This window comes from Caloenas nicobarica, chromosome 2 (assembly GCF_036013445.1).
Source record: "Caloenas nicobarica isolate bCalNic1 chromosome 2, bCalNic1.hap1, whole genome shotgun sequence".
NCBI classification, from domain to species: Eukaryota; Metazoa; Chordata; class Aves; order Columbiformes; family Columbidae; genus Caloenas; species Caloenas nicobarica.
In genome coordinates this window covers 109,468,253-109,490,141 of record NC_088246.1, presented here as the reverse complement: position 1 = coordinate 109,490,141, position 21,889 = coordinate 109,468,253, and the positions used below count along the sequence as shown (strand labels likewise).

The 21,889-nt window shown below is 37.1% G+C and overlaps 1 protein-coding gene across 6 annotated transcripts in view; it reads left to right on the top strand.

The window, feature by feature from the left end:
• The window catches only part of CEP192 (centrosomal protein 192), a 68,589-nt gene extending 49,217 nt beyond the window's left edge, over positions 1-19,372 (top strand). For 5 of the 6 annotated variants that reach the window (XM_065629188.1, XM_065629190.1, XM_065629191.1 and 2 more), the window contains 9 exons: positions 1,935-2,040; positions 3,468-3,600; positions 5,283-5,362; positions 6,247-6,342; positions 7,901-8,020; positions 12,295-12,416; positions 13,301-13,424; positions 13,882-13,940; positions 18,955-19,372. In XM_065629188.1, the coding sequence (XP_065485260.1) occupies positions 1,935-2,040; positions 3,468-3,600; positions 5,283-5,362; positions 6,247-6,342; positions 7,901-8,020; positions 12,295-12,416; positions 13,301-13,424; positions 13,882-13,940; positions 18,955-19,093 (979 nt within the window). In that variant the 3' untranslated portion in view covers positions 19,094-19,372. Of the gene's footprint in view, positions 1-1,934; positions 2,041-3,467; positions 3,601-5,282; positions 5,363-6,246; positions 6,343-7,900; positions 8,025-12,294; positions 12,417-13,300; positions 13,425-13,881; positions 13,941-18,954 lie in introns of those variants that run through there. The other variant, XM_065629192.1, reaches the window with a different exon arrangement.
• Positions 19,373-21,889: the final 2,517 nt, after the last annotated feature.

Here is a 21,889-nt window from a genome sequence, read left to right as displayed (position 1 = left end):
AAACGAGGGAGCTGAAGGCCTTCTGCAAGCAATTTTCTTGCACTGCGTAATTTTAAAATGTGTTCCCTTCACTGGAAAAGAATGAGCTGAAACCTCATATGTTGAGTCTGAGTAAGTAGTCTGGATCAAGAACAGAGGCCTGCAAGTAGGAACCAGACCTGTGGGACCAGCTGACTTAAGCAAACCAAGCTGGCTTCGCCTGGTTTTCTGCTTTTCATGACCATCTCCCAGCAGTGCCAAGAGCAGTTGTCTTGTCAGGATAGGAGCGAGCCAGAGTCGTTTAGACTATGCATTGTGGTGGCTGGGACCAACAGAATTCTTGAGCTGATTTCAACCAGGAAAGGAGAAGTTCTAATTTCTCAGTGATGGTGAAAGAAGGTACTAAGATCAAGGACTGATTCCACCATGCTAGAGCAAGCAGACCACCTCCCGTTTCACCTTGACCAAACCCCTTAAGTTCCATGGAATGAGTTAAGGCAACCTCTAACTTACCTGACTGTGGAATAATGAAGTCCTGAGGCCTTACTGAAGTTGGCAGCATTCCCACAGATTTTCTCATGGAAGAGAACTGAAATTAGCCTCTGACATGCTGCCGTGCCTCAGTGTTGAGAATATTGGTAAGCACTTCTGAGGCAGAAATTGTTGGAATCTCCAAAGGCTGCAAGTGCTGACTTTGGAAGGTGTTTCTTCCCTAGGCTCTGTTCCTTTCTGTGGCAATGTTAAGTGCTGAGAGGTAGTGTCTTTAGGTTGAACATGATGCTTCTGAGACACACATGGCTTTTGACCCCATACAAGTTGGATTTGCACGAGAAGTTTGCAGTAAATGTCAAAGACAAGCTGGTAGGAGCAAAGACAGTGGAATGGTCTGCGATAACAGACAGTGTGTGTATTTAGTAAATCTCACATACATAGCTTTACATAGAGAACCATGAATGGAAAAGATTCTGAAAACTGCTGAGACTCAAAAAAAATCCCAAACAAATCTTTAAGGAAATATCAGTAAATTGATTTAATATTTTAAGGGCATTAACATCTGTTAGTTAAAGTTTATAGAGATGGTCATATTGTGACAATGATTATGGAACTGACTTTCCCATGGGGACTGATCTTACTCCTACACTAAACTTTTCAAACGCGAGGTGCTGTGCTGACATCTTAAGCTGATTCTTAAGGTGTAACTTGAGTGCTTTTGCTAACATACAACTAATGACCCTCACTTCAGTGATTTTTTTTTTTTTTTTTTAAATAATTGTTTTTCAAATACTTCATTGCTTACTTTCTCCCCTCCTTTCTTTAAATGTCTATAGTATAAAATAAGGAACATTGCAAATCAGAATTTATGTTCTCACTGGTCAAATTACTGTGTGGTGCCATAACTGCTTCAAGTGAGTTTAGACTCTTCAGTCTCCCCTACTCTAAATAACTATGGAAAGCACTGATAACTTTGAAAGGCTTTTCTTTTTTCCAAAATCGGTTCTGCGTGGGAAGAAGGAAAGCAAGCTGCCTCTCTGAAACTACAATTAATTTAAAAGATACTTGAAATGCAATTTGTGCAGTTTATTTCATTTGAACAGTACGATTCCCTTGTTAACTAGCATTGAAGCTTGTTTTTCTGAAACATGTAGTTACATGTCTGCTTTACATGGCCTGACTGGTTGTATATGTTAACAACAGATAAGATTTACTCTTTCTCTGTGACCACTTATACAACCATCAATGTCAAGTTTATAAAGCATGTTAGTGTTAAGTTTCTGCTACTAAAGCTTGATAATATATAGGGTATCTGCAAACCTTAAATTTAACTATCTCTACGTCATCTTCATCTACCTGCTATCTTAAAAATGTGGTTTTTTGGAGGCAGAGGGCTAGTGAGATCTGTTGTAGATACTTATTCTAATATGAGGATCATGCTAATTTTTTTTTTCTTTTATTAGGAGCAGTATACTAATTCTGGTGAGTCCTAATCCATCACTTGCCACAAAGCCTTCATTAATTCCTTGGAGTGGCCTAATCTATATCTTTAGTGACAATGGAGCAAAGGTACATGGCTTACTTGGGATTTGTGTTTGCAACTGTTTTACTTAGGGTAAGGTCTAGGAATGTTGCTAAAACCTTTTTAGGTATGAGACAGATTCTGCCAACTTTCATTATTCTTTCTAATTTTTGGAGTTTTCTTTGGAGAAAAAAAAAAACACAACAAACCAACAGCATGGTTAAGATGCTGGTTTGCAAATTGAGACTCTTAGTTCATTCATCTCTGAAGAAATATTATGTTGTGACCATGTAAACTGAATTGTCAACAAAATGGCATCTGTATACCCACCAGACTTATGCATAATTTTCTAGAAATGCTAAATATATATAAGTACATGTGCATGTATAAAAGTAGTCTATATGATGTTTTAAAATAAGGGGTTAAAGGAGGTTGTTGGACAAGTCACCATAGCTTGTTTGAGTTCTCAAGGTAAACTTAACCATCTGGCCAACAAGTCTTTGATAAAGAATGTCTAGAAAAAGTTCTTACTCTTCATGCATTTTAAGACTTTTCCCTGATTAAATTAAGGCATATAAATAAAATTTATGAAGCCAACAGTTTCATCAATGTAAAAGCAGAAAGACTGCTTGGTACTCTCCCACAAAGAAATAGACACACCTGGGTTTTATTTTTACAGTCAGCGTGTATTTTGGGTTAATTGTAACAATGTATGGAGGGAAAAATAAAAAACACTGAAAGGATAAAACAGCATATCTACTTTCCTTCTCCATGGAGTAAGTTGAAGTGTGATACAGGACTGGAAACTGTCTTTAAAAAGCCCAAAACAAATGGGAAAGTTGTTGAAAAAGCAAGTTGAGAAGGAAATGGACACTGTGCACATATTTAACTATGTTATGTTCTACCATGTGAGAAAAGGTTTTCTGAGAAGAAACCCAGTAGGATAAAAGGAGAGAATGTAGCAAAACCAAACAAATTTTAAGCGATCTGGTAGATAATAATGCTTTTGCCATTTCTTTGCTGTTAATACCTATCCAATTAAGCAAAAAGCATGCTAAGATTTTACTAGCATTAACTGAAGTTTTTAGAAGTGCTAATTATGTAGCAGAAGTGAACACAGAGCTTGTTCTGTGTGAGGCAGCCTGGTTCCCATTCTCCGTAAGCAGAGAATATCATAGGAGTTGTCAATTAAATTTAACTAATTTATATTATTATTTCTATTGAAGTAAAATGTCTAGATAGGAGAACAGGAAAATTTACTAAAAATTTGCTAAGTTAAACTTGTCCTAAAAATATTTAAACTTAGTGAACTGAAGTTAGACAAGATCTGGTGATTTAACTTACCAGACTCTTTCTCCATTGGAATGTGAAGTTGAACATGAGCTCTTACAGCTCAAGGAAGTAGAGCTAAATATTTGTTAATATATCAATGTTCACTATTTAAATCTTTCTTTTTCTCCAAATTGTGAAAAAGTGTGTTAAAGTGGATATTCGAGAGGCAGTCACACAGAGCAGACTTGGAGCAGACTCAGTGTTCCCTCTAACAAAAATGGAAATAAAAAGCAGAAAAGTTTTTTTTCCTGAAACAATATCTGGCGAATGCTCAGGTAATATTGCTTATTTAGTACATGTAACATCTGTATTATCTTGTGTTCAGAGTTTTTGTTTACTGTATTGCACATTTGGGAACTTGAATGCTTTGACATTGTTTTTGTTGTTTTAGTGACTGACCAGTTCCCCTCTTCTGACTTCAGTTTGATATGTTACTCCTTGTGATGGAACTCTGTTTAGAAGTTTTGGGTTTTTTTCCTCCTGTGTGGTGTGTGTTGGTTTTTTTTTCTTCTCCTTATGCAGTATAGCCACACTTTTCCTCACAGATAGGTTTGCATGCAGACAGGTAAGTTGCCAATCATTTAAGCAACTCTGAATGCAACCGTACTGTGCCTGAGCAAAGAGGGCACTATGAGGTTACTGCATTTTGTTGAAACTCTTTTGGGTCACTGGACTTTTGCAGTAGACCCATTCTCCTCATCTGTGCATGTGTCCCTAAGATGTGAGGTCAATCTATCTGCCTGTAGCAGAAAAATAAGCGTTATTCCTTAAGATGACAGGAATGTCAGCTATGAGTCTGGCTGTCCTTGTCTTGTACTTAATGATTGAGGAGGACACTTGATAACGGGGTCTCAAATCCTCAGTCTGTACTTTTAATTCCTGTAATGCTTGAAATTCTCCAAATTACTGTATGTGTCGTTCAAGACACCAGATTTTTTGGTAGTGCTTAATTTTCTTTTCTAGGTAACGAAGATTTTTTTGGTAATGATTTACTGATGCTACATTTTTATTTCACAGACTTCAGAACTTTTAAGGCTTAATATATCAATTATATCTGGGGGTTTTTGCTACATTTACGAAAGAGGAGTATAATACAATACTCTTTTCCTAATTTTATGAATGTCCCATGTAATATATATACATTTCCTGAAGGCCTGCTCTAGACTGAGATGATCTTACAAGAGTCCTGTTGATTCTTGGCAAGAGGCACATTTAAAGGTCTGAAATATGGTGGTTGATGCTATTGTAGTTGGGATTTTCTGAGAATGTCAGTGAGTTGTTCTCCTGTCTGCAAGTCAAGCATAAGCTTTTCCTTGAGATTTTAATATATATGTGTATGTATGCTGAGTAACAAATCCATATTAGGATGAGAACAGATTTTATTTGATGCAACTTTATTTGATTGGTCCCAAACTAGAATACTGTCAGTGTTTTTCCCTGAACAGTCAAACAACATATTGGGAGGGAGTTAGGCATCTTGTAGGGGTTTTTTGGTATTTTTCTATATACTGGTGGGTGAAGGTATCTGCCAAAAATCTGAATGCAGTAAAATGAAGCTGTTGGAAGTGACTCAGATCTCTCCATTTGTCATGTTCTTGATTTATAAGAAGCTGACTTCCTACTACCAGCAATACATTCATGTAACATTCTTTGTGCTTCAGGTTCTTTTAGAGGATTATCTGTTACTGCTTTAAGGTTATTGAAGGTGAGATTTAGGTCTCACTTTGTTTCTTGTAGGCATCTTCAATCTGATTCTTCACTAGAAGACTTCCAAATTTCTTTTGTATAAACTTTTGAGGATTTTATGACAGTGTGCTTTGAGTCTGCTCTCAGAGTTGGCATCATGAGAACTGGTGCCATTAAAATTCTCTGTCTCTGGAAACATAATTTCTGTTTAAACTCCTCCCACTAAAGATATTTGAACATCTAATGTATTAGTCTGGTATTTCTCTTCTAGAGAGTTACCTGGAAATGGAGAATAAAGGGGATGAAAATGTGAAGTGGCATTTGTCATCTTTTGCACCAGCCTATGTTAAAGTGAGTGAATGCTTGCACTGTTAGTTTTATGCAAATCTCTTGGTTTTGTGGTTTTGTTTTCTTTTTTTTTTTTAATCTTCTCTCTTCCTGCTGCTTTCTTTCTCCCTCCATCCTCTCAAGAAAGTCTATATATTTGAGCATGAACTTGGCTACAAACATTCTTTTTGCCTCTGTGTGCAGCAGGGAAATGTTTTACTCCTTTTTTCATCTCTAATATGCTCCTTGACTGTGAACCAGTGCTCTGTGGGACAATTTCTGGTTCACTTACTGGCTTATAGAGTTTGCTTGTGCTCATCCAGTATAGTCATCCAGATTGCATTAATTAGTTAAGCATACATGAAAGATGTGCATCCCTTTTGGCTCCAGAATGCTAGATTTGCCTTGAGACTCATGCTGCTGGAATTACAGTGTACGTAGTATCTCTGTAGGTAATTTAAGTTAGGTCAAGGATATTTGAGTTACACTGCTGTCACCTGTGTAGTTACTGTAGCTGCACCGTTGATATTTGGAAATGCTTGGTTCTTTGATAGCCTGAAATGCTGTGGTGGTCACTTTGATTTTATGCTAGAATTATTATGGTCTGTTGTCATGAAATGATGAAAACCGGTTATGCGTTCTTAAGTGTAGCCCCGAAGACTGAGGATGCTGTGTTCCAGCCACTGCACCGCCTCAAACTACAAGTCAGTAGTTGTGGTGACTGCCTAGATATTGTAGTAGCTTTAGTTCTTATTCATTTGCTTTTAGGGAGTCAATATTATTCACTTGAAAGCATCTTGCTGGGTATATTTTCTTCAGTCCTTTGAAAGGGTGATCTGTGTGGGGATGTGCTGTGTGGTGGTTTTTTGCCTTTCCCCTCTGAATCTGACGTATAACTTTATTTACAGGGTGTGGATGGAACTGGTTGTGTTTATAGGGTTACTTACTCCGCTTTCAGATGTTCCCGTGTTTCTGGTACTCTTGAAGCTCATGAAAAGGAGAAGGTAAACTGACATTTATAAATATTTCAAGCATATTAATGTATTTCAGTTGTGAAATGGGATCTCATATGAGAAATTTTGTGAAATAACAGCTGAAGTTTTGAAGCTGGTCATACTTTATCTGATAATAATAAAACGTTGGCCTCCCAAAACAGGGTTCTGGGGTGTATCAAATAGGCAGTATGTATTTACCCACAGCTGTTATAATGTCAGCTGAGTTGATTGTAAGAATTCATACCATCTGTAGTTTGACATGGTGGTGTTTTTTGGTTTGTGGGGGTTTTTTTAAGATAAATTATTCTAGAACAGAAAATTATTTTTAAATTGTTTTAAAATGTTTTTCAAAAATCTGCAAGATAATCACAAATAATGTTGGGTTCTTATGAAACTGGTGTGAGAACTCGTTTTCCTTCCTTAGAAGCAATCTTGTTACACTTGTTCAATAACAGTTGTCTGTTTCTAAAGCTAATTTCATTTGAGTTACAATTTTATCTCCTGGCCAGTAGAGGGTTTCATAACCATAGTTATAAAGCACATCCAGGGACATACTGAATGGGTTTCTATGGGGCTTTTGTCCCTCACTTTCTCCCTCAATGCTACTTCAATTCTATCTGTTCATCTTCATGAACACCTATCTTTTAATCAGTATGGATTATTATGACATGCCTTAGCTACATCATTTCTATGAAGATGCAGTTTGTAATCTATTGACGAGGAATGAAAATCTTAACTCCTATACAGTTTCATAGTTATTTCATAATATTGAAAATCAATATTTGAGTTTAGACAATTGTCTTTGCCTTAACAATCTTAGTTCAGGCCTATTTAAATAATGTTTACATTATTGGCATGTCAGGCTGTTGGCTGGAACTGATAAGGTACAGTGCTATCATGATTTGCTGGTTTTTGCAGTGGGTATGATAATATTTGGCTGATTAGATACAGTTGTAGTGATCTATCCTAATCTGTTGCTCCCCTTATCTTTCTTCCCCTAAGCTCAACTCAGAAAACAATACGAGTTTACTCCTGCATTAACGTGGTACAGCACTATACAGAGACAAGCCTTTGTTATGTAGGTGGCCTTTAAGGATGATCAAATGCGTACCCTGCAAGTTGGCTTAAATTTCAGGCCTTCTGGTAGTTGTAGCACAGTGTGCTGACAGACTTGGAGCTGGAGGAGTGCAGTTGTTCACGGCTGAGCTGACAGATGAAGGAAGCTATTGCTGGCCTTCAGCTGCACGTATTTCCCCTCCTGGTCCCCTTCTCCTCCATTTTACTAATAGAAATAACTGTGCAAGCACTTGCTGACTTTCCTTAAAGCAGATTAGCTGGACTCAAATTTTGTTCCAGATTGTTTGCACAACCTGTTTCATTAGAACTGTCTCTCTTATGGGCAAAGGAGGATGAGCTGTATTGTTTTCTGCAAGATGACCTGTGTGTGGAATGTATGTTCTGTAGTGTGTACATTTTGTGCTTAACTGTAACTTTGTGTAGGTAAAATTGTGAAGATGTATAGATTATTTTAATAAGCTTCAGCAAAATTTTTTGCTTGTTTTGGTAGATTGCTATAATGTTTTTACCTAGAGATAAAGGAGATTACTCCCAGTTCTGGGACGTTGAGTGTCACCCGGTTGAAAAACCTACCTGGAAACACAAATTAAGATTTCAGCTTTCTGGAACAGTAAGTATGTAAATGTTATAAACACTGTCCTGAGCGTAAATTTTTGATAACATCTTAATTTTACTATACAGTACTCTTTCTCATATGCACTGGCACATTCTGAAAAAAACCCTGCTGATATTTTGTTGGACTAAACTGTACTGTTTTTCTTATGTTACAAAAATACCTTTTTTGCCTTGCTTATGTGATAATGCATTATCTTTTGCCATTTAAGAGATAAGATTTTATTTTGCTTGGAGAAAGTAGAGACAAACTTGCCTTCTGTGGGAGTTGTTGCTGTGGATGCAGATTTGTTTGTATCAGACACAACCTGGATTGGTTTTATTCTTGTAAATAAATAGCAAAATAACTGACCTTTGCTATAATACGGAGCTTAATGCCATATTGGCATTTTCAAACATCCATATTAGAGATATGGATTTGTCTTTTATAGAATGTTTGAGTATTTTATCAGAGTAACAAAGTAGGTGGGGGTGGTATTTGAGATTTGTACACAGGAGCAATTGGATTTGAGCTCTCCTTTGTATTGTTCCTCAGGTCTAACTTCATGGTGAGGCTTTTTTGAGGGATTTTGGAGTTAGAAATTTTTCTGTGTTCTCACTCCTTATCTTGCTTTTCATCCCTATCTCACCATCCACACAAGAAGAATCTACATAGGACAGAGAATCTATCACTATTACGAAGAATTAATATAATGATTAGTTAAATGAGCTGAATATGAGGACTTAGTGCATGCAGTATTGCGTGATTGCTATATATGCTTTGCTGTCCTTTCCAGAGACTTTGATCTGATTTTTCTAAGAAGCCCAGGTGAAGATTCGGGATCTTTCTTTAGAGTATCAAGCCTGTTTGTGTAGTAGGAACCTTACTTACCCTTTTTGCTGGGGTACCTCGCCTTTTATTTTGTGGAGTCCTTGTTCTTCTCAGTAGCTAATGGTATTGAAAGGGGACTTGTTACAAAAGTATGTGTTAAATAGCTTCTAATTTTGGCATGAAGAATGAGACCTGTATAATGTTTGGTTTGGGAGGAGTTTTTATTCAACTTTCATCTAATTCTTTGAATATAATTTTCCTTAAGAGGAGGAAAATGTCTATGCTGTTTGTCTGTTTAAAGCTAGCTGAAATTGAGAGAAGATTAGTTCTTTATCAGAAATCCAGAGTTTTGAAGAATTCTCTTTTTAAAACATGACTAGTTGTCAAGAGTTGTGTAAATCTGAGCAGCACAACTTGATATTAATGTTTTTGAAATACCGTGTCAGATTTGTTCCTCTTGATTCTTTTCAAAGCTGTTAACAATTAGATCTTTCCAGCATCTCTGTGCATATGGGAAAAAAAATCTGTAGAAAGTACGTGAAATATGTCACGATCATTTTGAAAAAGAGTTGAAAGGGAAATACTTTGTTTATCAGCTAGGTAAGGAACTATACATCTGTTTGGAACAGGGCTCAGCACAGAACCTTTACTTAGATTGTTGCAGCTTTTAAATCAGATCTACATTTAGTCAAGAAGACAACTCACTTATAATAATTATGTCGTAATGATCAAGAGTTTAGAACAGGGGTGTTTAAACTCATTTTCACCGGGGGCCACATCAGCCTCACGGTTGCCTTCAAAGGGCCGAATGTAATTTTAGGACTGTATAAATGTATAATGTATAAATTTATACAATTCTAAAATTACATTTGGCCCTTTGAAGGCAACCGTGAGGCTGATGTGGCGCCCTGTGAAAATGAGTTTGACACCCCCGGCTTAGACTGTGTTACTACGGCTTTGAAAAATACTTGGATCCTGCTGGGTTTCCTGAGGCTAAGGGTTAGGGTTACTAGGGCTCTGGTTAATGTGACTTTTGATAGAATGAAGTGGGAAGACTGACTGTCATTTAGGATGAGTGGTATTTATTTATAGCACCACTTCAAAAGAAATGAAAAACTTGGAAGAGCTCAGGAAAGAACTAAAAGAGCAAGGTGAAGTTAGGAAAATCAGTGGTATTTACCACTTTTATTTTTTCCTGAAAAACCAGTTAACTGTGACTTTCATTATGCTCTGCATGCATTTAGAGTCCCCACCAGTGGAAACCGTAGTCAGGAGCTCAGAAGATCACATCTCCAAAACTGACCCCAGAGATAAAGAAAGGGAGGATTCTACACGTGCTTTGCAGCCCCAACCTCTCAGCACTGGCCATTCAAGCTTAGTTTTTTCTTTTCCTGAGAAACATTTGTTAGGCTGCTCTCAGGTATTGTTCTGAGATCTTCGAGCTAAGAATGAGTATCACCATTGTGCACAGAAGTCTTGGGTTGGTATTTCAGTCTAATTATTGGTCCGTTCTGGGTGAAACTGGGAACTAGCAAGAACCTGGCGGAAGGCTGAGGCAGCACCTTAGTTGCCATTGCCCCTTTGGCAGGTAGAAAGCTGAGGACTGCTTAAAGAATTCCTGCTGTTGTTTGAAGATATTATTATACAAGTGTTAAGTGCAGACCATTTTTAAATTTACATGGTTTATGTAGTTTAGCTATGTAACTATGTGACTTCTAAATGTATCGTTTTGCAACAAACTGAGCTGAATTTCTTAACACAAAACATCCTGCTAACTAAGAGTCCTGATTTGATTATTATTATCAGCAGTACAAAGCTTCATCTTCTTTGGGTATCCCAAGAGTGAGAGAAGGAAAAATCTTTTTAAGCTCTGAGAGCAAAGTAATTCCAGTTTTAAAGCTAAACAAATTTCTGTGCTTTTGAGGTTGCTTTGGAACAACAGCACTCAGTTCTAACCATTTAGACAGTGTTAACACTGCTTTCATTTGGAACAGGAAAAGACAGTATGGGCCACGGTAAAGGGCGCAGTGCTTCAAGATGCCCTTATAAACACCGGGGGAACTTCTGATAGTTTTCCCATAACGCGCTTTATTCTTGGGCTGTAAACTTGCCGTGTTGGTAAATTAGAACTGAAATGATAACACTGAGGCACAACACCCATCATTTTTCCCTGCGTGGAAAACTGAAAGCTCTTGAAACAAGACACATGTACAAATCCTTTCTTGTCTTTATGTATTGGGTTCTACTGTGGTTCATGGATTATTTGCAAATGGAAAATATGCTTTAGAATTAAGGCTTTTGGTGTGTTGGGTTTTTTTTGGCTGCTGCTATTTCTGACAAACTGATTAGCAGCTCTTTCAGTAGAAGAAATGAATGTCTAAAAGACAAGTTTGTCATAGCAGGTCTATTGAAGATGACTCTGTTTTTTTTAAATCTTCCTTGTGTAAGGGAATCAATTGCTTGTCTAAAACATCAGCAGAGTTTCAAAAACTCAGGTATTGTTGTACAACGATAAGTGTAGGAGGTTCTTCTGGTTCTTCAACTTTGTTCAAGATGATGTGACCCAAGAGGCTTCAAACAATATCTGGCTAGATTTGTTAAACAGTGCAGAATTTGAAATTGGCTATTTGGTAAAGTATTCCTTTAGTGTGATCTGGTCTCCTTGTGTTACAGTACACAGAATGGAGGTCCTGATGATGGTAAATATTTTGGCCTAATTTCTGAATGTAACAATTGCCATATAATACATTATCACATTCAGTTTCTCTGGAAAGACCTTTCTTTGAGAAGGATGTATTGTGCCTAATATAAAATTATTCCAAAGCTTTTTGCTGTTGTGAGACTTCAAACTACAATAGTGACTTATACCTTCCTCCTTTTGAGCAGTTGTTAGCCACCTGCTGTTCTTAAGGCATATGGGCAGAATATCTGCAGAGGAATTGGGTTTTGTTTTGGCTTTTAGTAAAATCTTCATTTCTAGCAGCCTTCTTGAGATTCCACCTGTACTGCTAGTTTGTTGTGAACTGGCTTTTCACTTTTGGGTTTGGTTTGGGTTTTTTTACGATGAGGATGGTGAAACACTGTCCCAGGTTGCCCAGAGAGGTGGTAGATGCCCCATCCCTGGAGACATTCAAGGCCAGGCTGGACAGGGCTCTGAGCAACCTGATCTAGTTGAAGATGTCCCCGCTCATGGCAGGGGGTTGGACTAGATGACCTTGGAAGGTCGCTTCCAACCCAAACTATTCTATGATTCTATGAAATAAAGTATGCATAAGACACAGAAACCTGTTAAAGCATTCCTCCTAAATCATTGCTTCTGTCTCAATGATCCAGACTCTGCTGTTGCTGAAAAACGATACTTTAAATAAAAAGTCTTGGATTGAGTTAAGAAAATTACATATTTGATAACTAAAATACTTTTGAATGCAAAGGTTAAAGGCTTTCTCTATTTTTGCCAATAGGGTACTAAACCAGAAAATTGCACTTCAATTGTGAAAGCTTCTGCACGTGCCTTCACGAAAACTGAGCTTTCAGTTATACCAGAAATGAAGGTTTGCTCTCCAGCACGTACAGCTAAAGCAAGGTATGTGTGAACAAAACTTGAAACAAGAGAGTCTGCAGTTGGGTAAAAGGCGGGGGCAGGAACCCACAACCAAAACCTTGTTTACCATTAAACCAGCTATATGGTGGAAGAGGCTGCGCGGTCTCTGTCCTTGAAGGTTTTCAGGATCTGACCTTAGAAATCCCTGAGCAGCCTGGTCTGACCTCACAGCTGGCCCTGCTTGGAGCAAGAAGTTGAACTAGAGACTTCCTGAGTCTCTCCTGACCTGAATTATCCTATGATTCTACGTTAAAGAGTAAATAGCTGCAAAACCCAGACTTGCCAAGCCTTTCAGTGGCTTTGTGCTGTTCGACCTCTCGTGCCTTTTCAGTTGGGTTTCTAGGTTGCCCAACCATGATTTACTGTTGCAAATGAACTAGTATCAGCAGCAGAATCTTGTGTATACTTTTAATGTACTCCCCTTTTGGAGACTCCATAAAACTGTAAAGTCATTTCTGAGAAGACCACTGGACTGCATGTCTTAACCTTGCTGTTCTTCAGTCTGAAGTTGATTTCCAGTTCTTTTACTTGGGGGTTGATGTGAGTATGTCAGGGGAGTAAAATGGTTTGGTTAAACGTGGCTTCTCTGAGAGGAGTGTCCAGTTCTGTAGTAAAGCATAGGTGGGGAAAATGCAGATTGTGGAAGTGTGTATAAGTAAATGCCATGGTGATGTTTTCATTATTCTTTCTCGTGAAAATGTGTTTGCCTATAAAATTTAAGGTGCGACAGTTTATGCCTTCAGGATCTTTCCATTTTTTCTGATTTAGTCTCAAAAAATACACCTGTTATTTTGAAATATACAATCAATATATCCAGACCATATAAGTAGGAAATTTTAATATCTTTAATTCCTTTTCCAAATCAGAGAAAAGGAGGTGCCTCGAGGGGTGTATGCACCAGAAGACCTGTACATATTTCCTCCAACTAGAGTTGGGGAATCACGCACATTAAAGGTCAACTTGCGGAATAATTCCTTTAAAACACATATGGTAAGTTTGACAGACTTTATTTTAAATACATTTTCGTGAGTTCTTCCAGCAGTTCAGCTGCAGTGGTTTTTTTTTTTTAATCTTGACAGAATACTGCAATAGTACAAGTCTTAGTTCGTTAGTTTCAAAAGTCAACATTATATTTGAAGAATTTTGCTCTCCTGTAATTTTTCTCTTTTGTCTGACTGAGTCAGTGAGTGTATTTGTAATATATTTGCAACTGAAAAAATAGATTATAGTTCGCATAGATTTGTTGTTATCCAGATTTTTTTTTTCATTAAAATATTGAGATGTAAGTTTTTCTTACTATGCACAAATTTGGGCATGGTTTCTTTTTAAACTCTGGGTCTCTGTAAGCTGTATTTATAAGTGACCTGATTTATCTTAAGCATGTCATAAATTGAATACGATAGGCTTAGATATAGTGCACTTTTAAGCATTTTGTATTAAATCGCAGCTGACATTTTTAAGTCCCGGAGAGCCTTTCTACATCAAGCACTCGAATTACTCTCTAAGGTGAGTAATGCATATGCTAACATTATCTTCTAACAAAAAAATTAAACAAGTAATTCAGTAAGATAAATATCTTCTCTATATGTACAGTGCTAAAATGCAGATGTAATTATCCAATGTTCTAGCTGTCTAGTTAAAGGTGTGGTTTTGTGTTGTGTTTTTTTTTTTTTTTCCTAAGCTGTACTCTGTAATCTTGGTTAGAAGCAGAATGAGCCCACACAGTTATTTCTGCGTCTGCCAATTTCTTCCCTGCAAATTGTTCCTAACAGTGCTGCTGCTTTTAATGCTAAGCCTAATGCTTCATTTAACCATTTGGCATGCTGTGCACAATCAAGTCATTCCTTCCATTTATACTTTCTGCACAACAGACCAAGCAAATTGCCTTCATCATGCTTCTAATTTGACAAACCTGCAGAGCTGCATCAAAGATCCTCTGCAAATACAAGGTTTGAGCAGCCAGTGGAACTGCCTGGTCATACCAAGTATTTCAGCGTATTACCTGCATAAAAGGAATTTTCACGTTGGTGATAACAATCCCTCAAAATAAACCCAGTCATTTTTAGAATTCATTACGACGAGTATTTGACAGTCTTATTAGTCATCTCTTCAAGAAGTGTAGTGCCTCACGTGCTCATCTGTAACGGGGGTTGTCAGGAAGACAGAAATGCTACCATTTCATTTGAAGTCAGGCAGCACATTCTCAGTGTTCGAACAGGTCCCCATTTTAAAGACAGGGAAACTAAGGATGTACGGAACAGAAATTGTGAACAAAATCATAAATGAAACTAGATACTCTGACTCTTTAATTAGTTTTGTGTCTCCCAGTGGTACTTAACATTTATTTTAAAGACAGGGCTGTGGTGGTGTTAGCCACAGGTATTCAAGGGATTCTTAAGGCTGCTTTTCAGTGCAAAGTGTTGTAACTCCACTTAGGCATGTGTTCCAGTGTTTCTACTTAACTGGCATTTTCTTATTAAATATGTTACATCAGACAGCACAGAAGGGTGTTGTTTTTTTTTCTTTTTATGGAGGCAGTGACCAAGATAAAATCTATCCAAATAAAGATGATTAGCTAGATCTGTCTGGGGCTGTACAGCTACAGACAAAGGACAGGTTGACTTAATTGTCTCTGGAAAAAAAAGATGAGAAACTTCACTGGAAGACACTTAAATATTTCAAAAATATTCTTGATGAATGCTGTAAAAGCTATTTGGTATATTTTCTGAGAGATTATAAACTCCTTTTGCTTTTATCCAAAGTACAGTTAACAAATTTAGAATTCAGTCTACCATTCTAAAGGTTATCAACTGAATATACTGCACTTTGTAGTAACATTCTACAACCTTTTTTTCTGGTAACTTTAGCTGGTTTTTCTCCAGCCATAAATATTAGCCTTCCCAAGCTTTTTAAAAATTCATTTACCTGAAGTCAACATAGCTCTCTGAAGAAGCTCCCCCATTAAGAGCATAAAGCACAGAAGAATTACTTGGATAGGTGCTTTTAAAAAAGTGTTAAAAGAACTTTTTAAATGGCTTTTATTTGAGAACAGCATCGAGCAGGGTTTCAGGAAAGCCAGCGTTAACTGTTTCCATCTAAACTAGGTTAACTGGACATCTTACAAAGTAACGTTCAAAAGTAATTAGATAAGAAAACTTTTCACGAACTTGGAATATTAGTCTGTAAATAAGAATGTAAAAATAGAGAGTACCACCTACCTGTATTTTTGGACCAAAAAGTGTCATGTGGTAAACATGGTCTGTTACATGCTCTTCACTTTGAGGGACGAATTCGAAAGCAATCCTGTGTGATTAGGTTTTAAATCTGGATAATGGAATTGCAAGCTTGTATTTAATATCAAGAGTCTGACCTTCAGAAGTTGGTATAGTGACTTGCTAGTTCTTCAATTGGTTACGTGATCACAAGTACCAATAACTTATCACTGTTCGTTCCTTTACCACAGTTTGTTTGAGCTGAAAATAGTAATGGGCTTTATCCAAATACAGTATCTTTCAACCAAAACTTTAGGACAAAAAAAAACCCCAAACAAAACAAAAAACCCAAACAAACAAAAAACCCACAGAAACAAAAAACAACAAAAAACCAAACCAACAACAACAAAAACATGAACCCCCCCCCCCCAGACATCCAAACAAAAACACACCAAAAAAAAAACAAAGAAGAAAAAACAACCAACCAATCCCAGACTTCACTAAATATCTTAAAGTGTATATTTTGTTTTTTAAGCACAGAGATGTCATTTAGCTAATGCTGTGAGTCCTGGAAAGAATGGGTGGGAATGAATTGTCTGGAATTCGCATTCAAAAAAAGGAGTTCTTTGGTTTTTTACTGCAGAGAGTGTACCTTTGACAAGATAACTCTTAATTGTATAAACGTGCAGATGAAACATCAACCACTTGACTTTTTAAAAACTTTTGCCTAAGTTCTGTTTCTGGAAGGACCACCAGGTTATGCCAATCTAAAAAGTTTGAAAACTAAGGTGTTTCTATTGTATTGCCTTCAGAAGCCACCTGAAAAAAGTTGATTACAGGGTAGTAAACATTTCAGATATTACAAAGATAAAACTGGGTTTTGCTTGACTAATTATTTTTGTTTCCAGTAGCCACTATTCTGGGTGCCAGGAGTCGCTATTTTTGACAATAGATCTGGTTACTGTGCCTTAGAGGCAGCTTACCCAGACTGCTTCTCTTGAACTTCCCTGTTGCTGCTGTTGTGTTTAAAAGACTGTAGTATTAGTTTGTCTAAGAAATGTTCTTTGACATACTTGACTTCTCAGAAATACCACTTGAAATTGATGTAGCAACCTGTAAAGGCCATATAGTATCCATAGAATAATTGAGTTGCAAGCGTAATGAAAAGTTTGAAGTAAAGTAAAACTTTTAATTAAGGAAAAAAAACAGTTAAATGCAGGGGAACTCTTGTTCTTGACTAGTTTCTGGCTACTGTACTTCAGAAAAATATTCCAGGTTGCTTCTAAGAACAATTATGCTCTGTAGTAGCTGGACTCTGAACTTTCCCATTTTGTTAGTTGAAGACAATGAAAATAGCATCTTTCCCTTTGGATTAGAAAGCATCAGAATTCAAGTGTGTTGAGCCTTATCCCAACTGTGAGAGATCAACTGACTGATACAAAAGAAACCCAAAGTAATGTCCAGTTCTGCTTTTAGAGAATCTATTGTGTATAGCACCAACCAAATGGACACCTGAATTTAAATGTCAAATAGAATTTAATATAGCTGTCATATGCTTTGAAACTGTGCGCTGCCTCAGTGTCACTGAAGTCATATCGTACGTATTCTGGAAATTAATATTTGACAGCCAGATGTGGCCATTTCTTTATAAGAGGAAATCAACTTCCTGTTAAGTTTTTGTTCATGTAAATTTGAGTTTGCTTATATTGTTCTTTTTTTAGTAAGTGTTAGGATATGAAATGAAGCATACATATATTATTTTGAAGATGATATGGGCTTGTGCATCCCTTCTGACTTCCTACTGAATTTACTTTTAGTTTTATAGATTCTCAGATGGCCTGGTTACATGCAGCTTAAGACTCTATTCTTACTAAAATTTGTGGGTTTTAATACAAAGCATCTGTTACAGATTAAATACTCATACTGATGTTCTTCCTATATAAAATGGACTTTTTTTTTTTAATAAAGCTGAGTAAATATCTTCATCCCATATATTATAGATGGATAGAGATGGAGCATGCCAGGCTTGTTACACAACACTCAGCAATCGAGTATGAGATGTGAAACCCTGATCTGGCTGTACTCCTCTGCTATATTATTGATTGTAGTTCACTACAACACAGTTAGTGCTTTGTTTTGGTATTAACCTGGTTAAAGAATACAGTGGCATACCAGTCTTTATTCTGAAAGTGTGTACCCTTAAGTTACATGATTGACCAGTATCTGTTTAAAGAAAAACAGCCAAACATTTGTTAGTGTAACTATTTTAGCACCAAGAATGATACCACACAAATGAGGCTGAGATCAGGCTTACATGTAGGGCCAATATTATGATTTCCAAATGTAGGAGAAAGGTAAGAGCACAGGCTGATTACGATAGGTTGGTTTAGTGTAGACGAACGGAATATGAAAAGGCAGGAACAAAATAAGAAAAAGTAGGGAAAATAAGCACATGCTAGAGGATGTTGGGTAGTACTAAATACTGCTAAGGGGAGAAAACTGAAACTACAATAAAAGAAAGAGAAAACTGAAGCTACAATAAAACAAAACTGTCTCCTCTTTGGTTGTCTTACTAAGTGCTACTGTTCTTTTTTCCTTATTTCAATACATGCCTGGTACTATTATGTGTCTGTCAGTGCTGGATATTTCTGTTGGATGCGATGGAATCCAATATGCTGCCACTCTGCATTTCCACCTTATTGCTTGTGTAGCTTGTATTTTTAAAACATTCACTCTGGGGTTTTGGCAATGAGGACAGCCACGCATTACATTTAGTATGTTTGTTATGCAATCTGAATGGAAGAGGAATTATATAACCTAAAAAGGTGTAATGTAAAATCTTTAAAACACTGTTTGAGGATGGGTACATTGACATGCAGTGATTCAGCAAAATGTGGAGGCAATTAGAATTAATTGAAATCATTTTACTAGCTTCAAATGGATGGAATTTTTAAAAGAATTGGAAATTTTACTGTACTCGTCACGTGAGTTCTAAAAGGAAGAAATGTAGTAACTTTGCTGTAAATATAGTTTATGCACTGTCCATATTATTGTTAAGAGGCAGATCAAAGTTATTTAGGTAAACCAGCAGCAAAAAGGTATTGTGGTACTTCAGTAGGAAAGAATGACCTTTACAATCAAAGTCCCTCAGAAGAATAACACATAATCAAATGTATTACAAACTTGATGATCCACTGCATGTCAAATATACTATTTTGGTGAAAATCAAAACTAGAAAAGAGTTTCTATATCTGGTAGGATTTACTTGTTTATTAACAATGAATATGCACATAATTGTCTTTTTACAGATCCTATCATTACATCAATGTGCCAGTCCAGTTCAAGCCAAAGGCAGAAGGAACGTTTGAATGTCTCTTTTTTGTGCTGACGACCACCCATGCTTCGGTTAATATTCGGCTACGTGGTAGAGCTATTGCAAAAAAATAGAACCGTTTTATAACTGTTTATAATAATTTATAACAGTATGCCATTTAAAATATTCAAAGATTTACTACTACATTTCTGTACTAACGTCCTACTTGTTTTGCCCTGTGATGCTGCTTTGATAGAAAGTCTTCTGCAAGATGAATTATGGTGCTTGTTTTACAAATTTGTTTTGTTAGTAAGAGCACTGAGAAATAACATTGTATATTTTAAAGTTATCATGTTCTAATTTATGTTTTTGCACTTTTGTTGAAAAGGGAAGTTTTCTATTTTTGCATTTATCTGGAATAGCTAGATACTGATCTATTTTATTTTGAGCATTGTAAATATGGAAATAAAATCTATGTGTTAACCGTTGGTTCTACCTGATTTCTGTCTTTGGTTAGAGAATTCCTTGCTGTAGGTGGTGGATCTAGCTGCCTGCTCTTAGGCAATGCTATTTTGGGGGGGGCTTTGGGGAGCAGGGGGAGGGATCACAGTACAGTAGCTGACCTGTTAATGTCATGTCTTCCTCTGGTAAAGCTGGGACCAGACTGATGATCTGACAATCAGCCCTTAACTTTTTTACACAGTTCAGTGGCAGGCATAAGTGTTTTTTTAACTATAACAATGTGAAAACACTGTAAATTAAACATGAGCAATGCTACCTTCAGCCATCGAAACAATTCATCCAACCCAGTGTTCTGCCCCTAACAGTGTTGAAAAGATGTTGCTTTGAGAGGTGACATAAGCCTGGCGGCTGCCTCTGGTTCACTTTGCTTGCATTTTCTCAGCATCTGCAGTCACGGCATTAGGGATGAGAGGTAGATTCCCACCTATCATTTTTTTCCATTTATGGACCTGTTTGTGAATTTATCTATTTACCTTTTTGAATCCTTTTGACACCTCATTTCTACAACTTCGTGTGGCAGCAAGCTCTAAAAGTTTACTGTAGGCTTTTTTAATGAAAGCTATTTTTTGTGTGTGCTAAACTGGCTTCTTTCTAATTTTGTTGAGTGCTCTCCAGTTCTTATATTGTAGGATTTGACGAACAACAGTTTCCACAGTCAGCTCGCCCCTTGTTACCATGTCCTTTGTCCCCTCTGGCTCTGTCTGCTATTTTATTTCTACAGCGTGGAGCTGTACATCTGAAGTTGCCTTAAGCTAGAAATGTTGCTTTTTGACAGCATAGTTCTGTCGTAGCTTATGTATGTTATACCCTTCATCAGGTTGGTAGAAGCATGAGTGAAAATCTTTTCAATATGAGATTTTGTTTAACTGCATTTTCAAACAACTGAAATCTGAAAAAACTCTGAGGAAGAACCTGAAGTACCTGACGTGCATTGCCTTTGATACATGCCACTAGTATTATGTTAAAGTATTCTAAAGCATGCTAAAGCTGCCACTTATTCATAAAACCATGTTTCTCAGCGGGTCTGAAAAGAAGGAAGATTTACTAAAAGAAATTAAACTAGGCATCGGAAGACTTGCCACCTCCTTATTCTTCCATGAACAGTTAAGCTCCTGTCTGCTAGACGCTGTGACCATGTTCCTCTTGCCCTCTCTCTGCCAGATGTTACTTGCATGTTTCCCTGGTTGATGCCTGTGTCCTTCTGAATACAGAATTGGAATGGAGGGAATCTTCTATCTGCTGCATTATCTCAGCAGGCTTGGCTGCTTTGTTTGAGAAAGAACATAGTGTCCAAAAGCCTGTGTTGGTTCAGTTTTAGAAGCGTAATCAGGAGTCTCTTCCAGATCTGGAAAAAAGACTGAGCTCTACATTGCTATCTTCAAAGCCTTTGAGTTTTCTAGTGTAATATCTTCCAGCTGCCCTCTGTTCTAAAGTTGTCCTTGCTTCTTGCTAGCCTAGAGTAATCCTCGTGAGATAAAGGTAGTATGGACTGCAGGTTATTACCTCCAGCTGTTCTACAGATTCTCTTTTATTGTTTCACAATGATGCAGCTGAAGTCTTACTTATTGAAGAGAAGGCTTGTGATTTGTTGTACATAGAAGTCACGTTCACTATACATTTACTGCTCTAGCAGCTATTCTTGACCATCCACAATGCAAAATTTTGTTTGCTTTCATTTGGGTTTTTTTTGTTTGTTTGTTTGTCTTGAGGCAGAGAGGATGAGGAGGAGGAAAGGAGCACTTCAGTGGCAGCCCAAGTCTTTGGTAGCTGATTCCTCAGTTCTAGGTGAAGTTTATCCCCAGTAATGAAGGTGCTAGAGCTGGAGCATGGCCAATGTATTTTTACTTGTGAAGTGAGAGTATTGGTGGGTCTTCAGAAGTCTTGAGGAAGTCAATTCAAACTGCTCCCATTCTTAGTCCATAAAACCAGCCTGTTTCCTTTCCCCATGGTTTTGTCATTGAGACAATCTTGCTTTGAGTTGTCTAGTGCTTACTATTAAGAAGCCCTGATCTCTGTCTCTACGTCTTTTAGGGATATAGAAAAAAAGAACAATTCTGACCAATTCTCAAAGACTGCAAATTGGATTAAGAGTTTAAACAATGATACTTCTCATGAAAGAATCAGAATTAGCTTTGGATATAATTCTCTCATTTTTGGTCATTGTCAGTTTTGAAACTTATTTCAATTTTCTCCCGTTGTTGAACACAATCCTTTGTCTCAGACTGGGAAGACTGGCTCAAACATCCCAAGCAGGCACACTTCAAAAATAAACCCAACCTAAACAAAAAAACACCCTAAACGATGTCTCTTTAATTAACCTTACTTGTTGGTTTTAAGACCATCCAGAGAGAAAATTCAGAAATAATTTTTAAAAATTCATTAAGCGTCTGACGCTGAGGATGTCTTTG